This window comes from Helicoverpa zea, chromosome 4 (genome assembly GCF_022581195.2).
Source record: "Helicoverpa zea isolate HzStark_Cry1AcR chromosome 4, ilHelZeax1.1, whole genome shotgun sequence".
Lineage (NCBI taxonomy): Eukaryota > Metazoa > Arthropoda > Insecta > Lepidoptera > Noctuidae > Helicoverpa > Helicoverpa zea.
The window spans coordinates 8,345,011-8,356,902 of record NC_061455.1 but is presented as its reverse complement, the minus strand read 5'-3'; the positions used below and the strand labels follow the sequence as shown (position 1 = coordinate 8,356,902).

The following is an 11,892-nucleotide window of genomic DNA, read 5'->3' as shown; positions in this document are numbered from 1 at the left end:
CTAAATGTTTATGGGGTGTAATTTGAATTTGCCACTTACGATTCATGGGAATTTACACTTTCATTGTATGGGTTAAAGTGTCACATTAAAAGTATTGTATCTTCTTAAATATTAAAGGTACTGGAATTAAATTTTTAGTACTCATTGCGCTCAATTACTACTAAATCATACAAAATTTTCAAGAATGTACATCGTATACTTTCTGTGTTCCAACGTGGCTCCTCAGTTCAAATATTTAGATTGAGGAGCCACCTTTGTGTTCATATAACTTTTGAACTATTATACTACAAATTCCAAGATTGAGCCTACAATACTTTTTAACTTAGGTACTACTAAATAAGTACAAAATTTCATTGAGATACAAAAAGTGGCTCCTCAATCCTGATAGACATTAAAAATAATAGTCATTGATAGTGAAAGATGTTTATTTTGTAACCGATTGTATGGTCGCAGTCGTCATAGTAGGCACGGCGGCAACGCGAAACCGGTTTACTGACGCGATCGCTGCTCCAAGCGCGTAACAATAGTTAGTATCCTATCCATATTTTGCTGATTTTAGGGCGGATAAACTAAGAACAAAAAATTTTTTACTGATGATGCAGATATGTTCTGTTAATGATTCTGGACCACCAGTTTTTTTCTTTTGCGCACTGTTTAATATTTCATTCCTGTATAATCACCTGACAGTTTATCTACGACCAACCGACTGACTCGCATTTATTTCATTAGGAATTCTACTGAGGAAATACAAAAGGCCGAAGTTTAGTGTTTATTATAAAGGATTTATTTCCACAACATAGGTAGGTAAGCGTAGTATACAAATCGCAATACCGGTGCAATAAAATATTCATAAATAGGCTACATTACATACAGAATTACGCACGTTCCCGTACATTTCTCTTGACTTTCAGTAGTCCTAAATGAACTAAACTTAGTTTTTAATCTTTTGTTGAATGAAAATATTTCACTTGAGAGTATAATTCAGAATAATGTGACAATACTAAATTTTTTGCGCCGACAACATTTTTGCAGAATGACAAGTTATTATTGTCGTGTAAAGTGACGCAAAGAAATACTTTAAATGCATTTGGTTAAAATATTACACAAATACAATTTTAATAATTAGTAAATTAATAAAGCATTTAACGAAGGCGACATTCAGGTTACTAATTCATGGTGTTTACCTGAAACAAAACAGTGACGTTAAATAATTTATAAGTGAGGCACAATTGATTTTAAGAAATACATCAACTGAAAGCTTTCTTATTTTCGGGTGTGTTCAAACTGATTTTTTTTTGTTGTTATTCCATACGAAAATTTAACCGAGAGTTTTCAACATTAATTTGAATATGAGCAAACTCACAATATCATCGATCTTGAGTATAGCGCGCACAGTCTCTGTGGCGAGCGCCAGCGCCGACGCCGTGACGTGCAGCGGCTGCAGCACGTGCTCGGCGCGCATGTCGGTGACGCGGCCGCGCCGCACGTTGACGCCGGCGCTCGAGCCCGCGCCGCTCTCCGCGCCCGCCGCGTGCGCCGCGCGCAGCTCCGTCACCGTCTCGATCGGGTTCAGCCCTGCAAAGCACCAAGCGCACATGTAGCACGAGTAGCGATCACTACGGGCCCCACACCTACAACCTTTCCACTTTTTACGAGTACTTCTGTGTTTCGAAAAGCATGGTAAACTGGCGGGTCTCGGCTGTCAATCAATCAATCAATCAAGGCAAACAATCTTGGAAGTCGTTACGGATAATAAGAAGTCAGACAGTCGCTCCATGTAAAACACTGTTACTCAGCCTAACTGACTATACTCTATCCACGGAAGCAAGAGCTAAAAGGTAAACAAAGAATGACACTTTTTCAAGATGGCGGTATAACCCGACCGATGACAAAATCACAGATACTGCGAACATTTTACACAAAAATGTGACGTTTTGTCATCGGTCGGGTTAAACCGCCATCTTGAAAAAGTATCATTCTTTGTTTACCTTTTAGCTCTTCCTTCCGTGGATAGAGTATAGCACTGTTGGGAAAAGGTTAGGCAGACGATGAAGATGACTATATTTGTCAAAACGTGCCGAATGCTTCAATAATAAGCAGGCTGACTGACCGGCGTTCTCAGCGAGCGTGGAGGGCACGACCTCGAGCGCGTCGGCGTAGGCGCGCAGGCAGTAGTGCGCCGCGCCCGGCGCCGCCAGCGACGCCCGCGCCAGCGCCGCCGCCGCCGCCGCCTCGGGCGCGCCGCCGCCCGCCAGCAGCGCGGGGCGCCGCGCCACGCAGCGCACGGCGCACAGCGCGTCGTGCAGCGAGCGCGCCGCCTCCGCCACCACGGCGCCCGACGAGCCGCGCACCAGCACCGACACCGTGCGCCCGCCCGACCCGCACCCGCTCATCTGCAACCGACCCAACCGCTCTGAATCTACCGTATCCTTGTTTTCTATAAAAACAGGCTAAGAAAAAATTAAGGGCTTATGTTTAACTGACCACCAGATATAGTAACAAATAGCAGACAAAAATAGTAAATGATCACCAAAATGAAACTCGCATTTTAATGTAAAATTATAACCAAAGTTTTAACACTTTGCTATCCTATTTACAGAGGCGGCGTTAGGCGTAGGCGACGTGGGCCACTGCCTACGGCCTCGCGGTACAAGGGGACTCGCGCCTCAAAAATGTTTACAGCGAGAATAAAATAAAAGATAAAAATCAGTTTTGTTGTGAAACATGTTTTCTTAGTCTGGCAACTTTTGCCGCCGACCAGAGTGCGGGGTATCCCTGGTTTTATTTGTTTACTTTCTTTACTAACAATCTTTAAAATCACCAACCAAGTCAATTCCTAGCCTGTAAAAATAATAAAGATGGGATTGCTTGCGTTATATGGAAGTTTAAACTTACAAAATGTCAAATAGACAAGCAAATTTGCTGCAGACGTTAAAGAAAAAAAAAGCGCTCACTTCGCTCGCGGTTTTTTAGAGTTCTCAATTTAACAAAAAGTTGGAGCACCTAAGAAACACAGCTGACTGTCGATCCAGTCACGGTTTCTTTTAATTTGTGTTTAATTCCTCGTTAAATTTGAGATATTCTCGAACAAACACTACTTTTATGTCCCAAAACTCAAAAATTTTCGCGCTCGCTTCGCTCGCGGTTTCTTTACTTTACACTTCAAATTTTTATCACATACAGCTACTTTTAATGTGCCAATACTCAAAAAAATTCGCGCTCTCTTCGCTCGCGGCTTCTTCACTTCGCAGTTACTTTTACTACATATGTTTAGGACTTTTAGTGATCCAAAACTCAAAAATTTTCGGGCTTGCTTCACTTTAGTTGTTTTCATTGTCAGTGTCTACTAAAGGTAGCGTCGTTTTTAAGTCATTTTATTAATAAGAAAGTAACTTATAGTTTCCATATGAACTTTCTTATTTACGGTACTACTTTAAGTCCCAAAATTCTAATACATAGGCGTCAACAAAGAGTTATACGTACTTTCGGCTACATTTTAAGTAATTTTTGTTTTGAGTTCTAAAATATTACAAAAAATTTCGCGCTCGCTTCGCTCGTTTAATCAGAAGCTATGTTCCCGTATTTTTGCCTTCACCAACCAGCAATAACTTATGTACGATTGGGCTACATTTTACGTAATTTTTGCTTTGACTTGTTAACCTAAAAAAAAAACGGTTGTCTGTAAAGTCGGTTTACTGACGATAGTCGAACGTGACAACGTCATAAGAAATTGATCGTCAGATGTCGAACGTTGCCGAACGCGGAGGCCGATCGTGCCTCTTTGTTGCTCGTTGCGTGCTCTCGCTTGCACTTCAAGCCTTAAACGGAACGCCTCAGAGCGAGGTAACGCCGCATGAGTCATGTTTTTTCGTGCGTGCAGCCGGCTCCATCGATTTATAAGACGTTGTCACGTCAAAAATCCGCGCTCGCTTCGCTCGCGCAATCGGTAACTGCATATGTCTGTTTTTCTTATGGGTATGAATTGCAGTTGGAGGGCGCCGCAGAAATCTCGCCCAGGGCGCTGGTAGAGTTAAAACCGGCACTAAATAGAAACGTATAATTGTGTTATTCAATATTAGCTTCTGCAGGCGACTTTAATCTAATTTGCATTTTTATGGATAAAAACTTGGCAGTGTTAATTGTTTTGTTTGTTTTTATTATTTTAAAGAATCCGTTGAAGACGGATTCTTTCGCCATAGAACAGGGCCTCGCGAAATCTGTCTTGCCCACATCAAATTTAGGTCTTGCCCCGCCACTGCCTATTTAAGTTAAATTACTCCAAGTAAATCATGAGTAAGCCAAAAATAGTAAATGATCACCAAAATTAAATTCTGCTATCCTATTTTAGCAAAATGAGTCCAAATAAATCATTTTTATCCCAAACTTGATATACATATATGTTAGCAGGCATGCAGCATGGAAGCAAACATGCAACATGCAGCAAGCATGGCTTCTGTCACGGCTCCGGCGCTGCGGGGCTCCGGCGGTCCCATGCGAGCTTATCGTCGCAGATGGTTTTCACGCTCAGCTTTAAAACTACCTGCGCCTCAGCTCGCAGGCCGCCTCGCCCCTCCGCGCCTACGCGGTTTTGAATTGCACTCTAGGGGTAGGGCAAACAAGACTACCTACGTGGAGTCTATACACACATAACTTAATATGGCATCATAATACTTTATTTAATAATAAGCCTACATTTTATGGCAATCACAGTGATTTATTTAGGAAAAATAATACATTATTTTGGTCGTCAAGATTTGGTGATCATTTACTAAATTTGGTGGTCGAATACAATTTAAAGTGGAGTCGTGACTAAAATAGCTGGTACTATTATATTTTTAGACTTTATTTTTCTAGTGTTAAGTAGATATTTTTGGTTACAGAACTAAGGGTATCAAAGCATTTTATGGTGGTCAAAATATTTATTCCCAAAATTAAGTGCGACTATTCCCTTACTAATGACAGCTCACTGCGCTTACTTTATGATCCAGACGTAGTCCATATGATGCCACGCGCATAGAGAAGTTATATTTATCACCTTTATTGTCACAGTTTTTACTATGTGTAGAAAATTGTACTGTGTAACAGAAAGTTACTTATTGTGTTTAAATTTTTTTGTTTCACCACTATTTTATAATTTATCAGTACCTAGTTCGTTCGTAGAACTTCATTCCCATAACTGAACAAAATATAGCATACGACAGGGTATACTCTTTATTTACATCTCGAAAGAAAAACTTCAAGAATAAGAAGCCCATAACAATCAAGATATAAAACTTTATCTCAGTTTCATTTCATCATATTGAGTAGGATTATAATAACAATGACTCACTTTTATGTACTTTCCAGCTGGTTCATTGACCTCCTCGACCAGATCGACATTAACGAGATTTTCAGCTGTGAAGTGATCCAGAGAAGCAATTGGCCTGCAGCCAAGGGTTTTGCACACAAACTCTATGTCTTCCCTTTCAATATCCTTAATGACCATTGTTTTGATCTTGTCTAGGAAGTGAATGGCCAAATCGCTGAGAGCGTCACTGTAAATCAAAGTTGTAACAATTTTCTAAATAAGGCACATCTTGACATTTATGAAGGAAAGTGATATTTTAAATTTTCTGTCAATTTATAAAGCAAATAGTACCACAAAATAAAGCATAACAATTTTTCATCAAGGATTTTACCGCAGAATTGACTTTTGCACCAAAAGCACATTGCAACCAGCTTTTTTAATTTGCTTGACAATGTTCAAAATGTATTGACGTTCTTCCTTCAAGACTCGGTCCATTGCTGCATAATCTGACACTATAACATTATGGTCCATCTGAAATAAAATTACATTCGCTTTTATAATATCCCAGGAAGGAAAGTCATGCTTAAAAAGGGATCGGTTTTTGGCTATACTAACATCTGTTTTTGGTGGTGAAATACAGAACTGTATTAGGCCAACTTTGGCCTTCTCAATCCTGTGAGGGCCATTGACGTTAGATGCACGATGCGGAATAACTAGCCCCTGAACTAGTTCAGTATCTTCCACAGTTCCTCCGATGCGCTCAATTACTTTTACGTCGCGAAGATCAACTCTTGCGCCCACACCGCCGACTATAGGTTCCATTACTGAAAACAAAAAAGTCTGACAAAAGGCAATTTTTTTCCATGTGCGGGAAGTATATACCTTGGGACACGAGTGGAACGCGGTGTAAAGCTTGTGATGTATTCATAAATTATATACGCCCATATTTAACTACATCACATAAGAATAATTATTGGGCACTATGAAATATTTAAAGACAATAAAACTGACCTGCTCGGATTGCCTGCACAGCTATAGGCGCAAGGATTGTAGAATGCTGTGATACTACTTTTGAGTTCAGTGATGTTGCTGCAGCCTTTAACAGTGCATCTTCATTTGATAAGTCCACTGGAGTAGCCATACCTTCAACAACCTGAAATGTTTTTGTTATTGCAAGTAAAACATTGAAATAACTTGCCAGATATCAGAACATGGCGACTATTTTAATAAAACTTCTGTTCTCACCATGTAATACCAACCCACACCAACATAGTATCCCTACTATAGGCTAGGCTGATAATATATGTTATATCAAAATGTATGGCAACAAAATACCTTTCAGAATAAGCAATTTTAGTCTTATTTTTGAGAAATATGCAAAGAGAATTGGTATTCTACTATTTCTAATTCAGTCTGGTGGAAATCAATTCATAAATTAACAATAATTCATAGTATCCAAATGGTTTTTTTTCAGTTTTCATAATTTACATGGGAATTGACAATATTTGTTTATTAAATTACCTGCAAAGCCATTTGTAATGCCTGCTGGAAACCATCAGAAATTACTGTTGGGTGTATTCCTTTCTGCAGAAGCTTTTCGGCTGCATCTAAAAGGGCACCAGCAATAACCACAACAGATGTGGTACCATCACCAGCTTCTATATCTTGAGCGCGGGATAGTTCCACCAACTACAATTTATGAAAAAATATGACGCTTAACTATAATTTATGGCAAAAGTGACTATGACAATATAATTTGCCAATATTGTCAATTTTGTTTATGTGTGTAGTCCGGGATAGTTTAGTAGGTAGGAGACAATAGCCACTGGTCATAGAATCTCTGTTTACCTAGATATTGCGACGTTGCCACACTTCTTATAACTCATAGGTGCCTGCCACCTTACTTACGCGGCGTTGTTGCGTTCGGCAGATTCGTTTTAGAGTTACAAGTAAATACACGTTTTTGAGCCCCGCAAGTACTTTTTTACAATTTTCGATATTTGACTAATGTTGCTTACTGTTTATAGATTCCAGCATGTGATGAATACATACCCTTAGTGTAATTATCCTTATAACCTTTACGACAGAAAGATTTTACTTGGATATTTTAGTTTCTTTTGTAAATTGAATAACGGATAGCTTGGCGTGGGGTGGGAGACATTATCATGGCGACGGGAGGAGACTTTACCCAGGTAATCTCCCTCTGTTTCTGTTGCAGTAATATTTTTAAATGAAAAATAAATGAAACTGCAGAGACTAGAGCGAGTTCACCATCAATTTTGACGGAGGAATCTGAGCCAGCAATTTCAATAATAAGACAATCAGCAGAGTTAGCTTCTTATATCTCAAGATCTAGATAGGACAACGGTAGATTCTGATTCACGACAAAAAACTAAAATAATTTTGCCACAAACGATTCATCCCTTTCCCAAAGCTTCTCCCAGAAAGAAAATCCGTCGTAGTAGACAGCCCGGAAAAACTTAAATTTTAACAAAAACACCAGAAAAGGGACACCAAGATGAGAATCAAGATATAATCGGGCCAAAAAAAATATTAAAATAACTAAACAGAAACAAAAAGGTAAAGCAAGGACAAATACAGTGAAAAGACAAGTTATACAGTCAAGTGACAGTGAGACAGACCCTGAAGACAAACCCAAGAATGATGATAGCTCTGATAGTCCATGAGCTATCATCATACTTGGGTTTGTCTTCAGGGTCTGTGTATTAAGATATTGTTAAATGTACCAGATATTTTGCTGTAGACAGACTGAAACTATATAATTATTATATGCCATGTTTTTTTTAATTTATTTCTTTATTTAATTATAATTTGTTATTTTTATTTTACCAAGGGTAAAGTCTCCCTTGTCGGGTGGTCAAGTCTCCCACCCAGACGGGAGATAATAGCCAAATCTCACTTCGGTAGAAATCGTTAATTACTCAAAAAGTATGAATGATTTACAAAACTTTCTTAAGAAAAAATAAACCTTAATAATGCAGCTAAGGGTAAAATTTTTAGAAAATAGTTTTTTATGAATATAAAGAGATTTATGAGCATTTTAGTCGAAGTCGGGTAAACTCTCCCGGACTCCCCCTACAATTGTACATATGTTACTTAAATGTATTATGCATTCCTTAGCTTTAAGTTGTAACCACTCACCATTTTGGCAGCTGGATGAATTACACTCATTTGTTTCAGAATAGTAGCACCATCATTGGTTATGGTGACCTCACCATTACTGGCTTGAATCTATGACAAAATGAGAATTTGTTAAAATGTCAATCAACCTTGATTTAACAATGTTATAAATTTTTCATAATGAAAAAAGATCATCTAGTTACCATTTTATCCATACCGCGAGGACCCAAACTCGTGCGAATAGCATCTGAGACAGCTACAATCATAAAAAGTAATAATAAGAAGAAAAACTATTTGCACTTTCTATTACAAGTCACCACTACTTCACATATCTTAAAAAATTGGATACACTTAAATTTTTGATCACATCTCAAGATAAATTAATGTATTTTTAGTAGTAATTAGGCTTAAAACTGCTTAAGCCAATGTCCCATAACACACCAAGTTTTCTAAGTATTCCTATTGTTAATGTTCCAGAAAAAGTAAGACAATCATTATAAATAAGACAAAACAAGCATCTTTGTTTCATGAAAGCCTGCACAATCCTGTCTGAAATAAATACATTTGATGCTTGACTCATTATGATATCAGCCATAGGATGGCCACTTTTGAGCCAAACCAAGATGTAGCCTGCATAGGGATGTGAAAAAATAATCGATTATGGAAATAATCGATTCAAAATCGTTTTTTTTTAAGTAAAAATCGATTTTGATGCATATTTTTATTTATATGAATAATCGATTAATAATCGATTTTTTTTTTAATAATTCAGCCTATTATTACCGATTTTTCATCTGCAACCCCCGACATTAAGTTTGGTCTTCTGGCCCGGGACGCAAACTACCAAAGAATACTATCTCTATGATGTTATATTAACGCCATCTATGTATCTATGACGGCATTCCTTCTGTACCTTTAAGACAGTTTAGTTGATTTATTTAATCAAACATTCACTAGATGAAGTCAATGAACTATACTATTTTACCGACATTTGGTTGATAAGTATGTCATTCATTATTCGTTAGTGAAACTCCGTAAAACGAAAGCTTTTCGCGACTAAAAGTTTTGAGTGTTATAAAGTGTTATTAAAAGTCTGGTCAACAATGTCTACGCCTAAACAAAAACAAAATTAAATTTAACAAATATTAAAAAAAAAAACCGTAACCAACGAATTCAAATTTAAATGTTTTTCACATAAATCAACAAAATTTAATTATTCAAATATTAAAAAACTAAAAATCCATAGCCATCGAGTTCAAATTAAAATGCTTTTCACAAAAATTAACAAAATTAAATTATTTTTAATTTATAAATCAATTGATATACTATTTTTGGGACTCATTGTGAAAATAATCGATAAATTAGGAAAAAAATTGATTAATATAAAAAAATCGATTATTTTCTTATGAAAAATCGATTTTTTATGTTAAATGTCACATCCCTAAGCCTGCATCCATTTCATTGTTTACATGTAAGTTAATCAAACTGGCGACTAGAATGTTATTACCTAAGACAGGAGTATATGAAACAGTCAGTGGGTTGTCTTAGGGTATAAAATAAACTTCAGCACAGCCTAGCCAACTAGAGCTTTAAGAAACAAAACACTTCTGTCAATAGTTAAACTTCTAATATTTCTATAAATAACAGATTCTGGTAACTTTCATAGGTTTAAAATTGTTATTTTTAAAAGCTAACATTTAAAATAATCTGCTGATATGAACCATAGATAAACTGAAAAAATCACGAGATTAGGAAGATCAGCCGGTTCATATGTGAGGAGTTTCAGTTGATTTAAAACACATAATAGTTCTTTTTCATCGGTTACTGATCGGTTACTGTAAAAAAATCATACCCTTAGTGACAAAAATAGTTATTTTCTATCGTTTTTTGTTACAGATGTTTTTACCTTTTGCGGCACTTATGTTGCTGAGGCGAATATCAGTTGGTTTGCTTTTATCTTTGTATACCGCCGAATTAACTTTTGCAGAATCACCTCCAGCTTTTGGTGCCATTGTTAAGTATTTTTCTCTTCGAAACTCACAGCAAAATTCAAGATGAATTAGGATTTAATAAAATAGTATTCTATTTCTCAATTCTCATTTGTTTGAGACAAAAACTGTCAGATTACTGCAAGTGACCAAGTGACTGACACTCTGTCTGTCAAGACATTTGACATTGACTCAACGTGACTTATCCATTGACATATAACTATAGGGACAGGAAATGTCACGAAAAAAACCTGCACACCTACAGTCTGCAGTAGTAACTAAAATGGCTGCCATTACTAGGGTTGTACCACTACCGGATTCAACAAATATCGATATTGTATTCTAGTTAGAAGTACGTACGAGTCTTACTGGGTGCATAAAAATAACCGAGTATAAATAATTTCTTCGTCATAGAACTAACTATCACATTAACTTCACTGATACTAATAACCTCAACAACATCAACCAAATGGGAGGAGTCATTTCTTCACCTTTGAAAAAAAAAAAAAAAAACACAGGTAAAGTAATTATTTATTATTTCAAATAGCCCTATGAAAGTTCTTTCACGTCAGACTAGTTGCAGGGTGCCAAAGATTCGGTCTTATGAAGAAGAATCCGCAAGAAACGCCATAAGTAGATACTGTCTTAAAAAAAATACAATAATTTACAATCGTTTTCAAGCTATTCAACGACTCCTGGGGGCCTTCTTTGGGTGTCTGAAAAAAAGAATATTCCTTTAATAACGATTGAACGGAGAGATATACTGTACTAATAATGTAATTACATAGGATTTGTCTAACAAAAAAAAAAAAAAAAACTATCTTAAGACTTACCAAAAATAATGTGGGAACAGAGTTGTCACGTAATCTTAAGATATCCAGTGTTCTATTAAAACAACTATCTTCAAAGTGAAGCGAACAGACAAACCAATATTTATGTCTGGGATTAATATTTTCCTCACCAATAGCTTCTAACCATTTTGTCCTTAAATCATTTCGTATAGGAAACCTGCAAAAAATGTTTTTTTAATTAAAGAACATCAAAACTTGAACTTATCTATACTTTGATTATTTGTTTGGATTGCATAGGCTCCGAAACAAGTTGACCGATTTGAAAGCTACACTTTACCCGGTGGGCATAGGCTATTACTGTTCGGGTACGGAATTAGATCCATCGGAACGCGAGTAATACCGCGATGAAAAGATAGTACTTAAGTAAATAACAAAATAGAGATGTTCTATTCAACATAATACACAACTCTGAGGGCTCAGTGTCTTAGGAACAGTAACTTCTGTTGTTAAAATTAGTAAAAGCTGAATTATAAAAGTGGATATTATATCGATACAGTTATGACAACTGTACAGCACTATGCCAATATGATATGTTATTGTAAACAACATTTATTTCTAAATATAGCTTTTTATACAGAAATAAACTTAAATATTAGTACTTTCACCATCAATTCATGTTTCCGTA

At 36.7% G+C, this 11,892-nt stretch overlaps 1 protein-coding gene and 1 long non-coding RNA gene across 3 annotated transcripts; both read right to left on the bottom strand.

The window, feature by feature from the left end:
- Positions 1-761: 761 nt before the first annotated feature.
- Positions 762-10,588, bottom strand: LOC124629798 (T-complex protein 1 subunit delta). Of its 2 annotated transcripts, XM_047163361.1 has the most exons (11): positions 10,335-10,587; positions 8,632-8,684; positions 8,450-8,539; positions 6,809-6,976; positions 6,299-6,440; positions 5,903-6,111; positions 5,679-5,818; positions 5,330-5,534; positions 2,111-2,393; positions 1,364-1,575; positions 762-1,184 (listed from the first exon to the last, which is right to left on the bottom strand). In XM_047163361.1, exons 1-11 carry the CDS (start codon positions 10,438-10,440, stop codon positions 1,167-1,169), a joined length of 1,626 nt encoding a protein of 541 aa, XP_047019317.1. In that variant the 5' UTR covers positions 10,441-10,587; the 3' UTR covers positions 762-1,166. The 2 variants fall into 2 exon arrangements, with proteins under 2 accessions (XP_047019317.1, XP_047019318.1); XM_047163362.1 differs by lacking the exons at positions 762-1,184; positions 1,364-1,575 and adding an exon at positions 1,783-1,807 and having other exon boundaries at positions 2,020-2,393; positions 10,335-10,588.
- Positions 10,589-10,993: 405 nt separating this feature from the next.
- LOC124629895 lies at positions 10,994-11,313 on the bottom strand. The gene is made up of 2 exons (XR_006984357.1): positions 11,250-11,313; positions 10,994-11,132 (listed from the first exon to the last, which is right to left on the bottom strand). It is a non-coding gene; the product is annotated as an uncharacterized LOC124629895 (long non-coding RNA).
- Between the last annotated feature and the right edge of the window lie 579 nt (positions 11,314-11,892).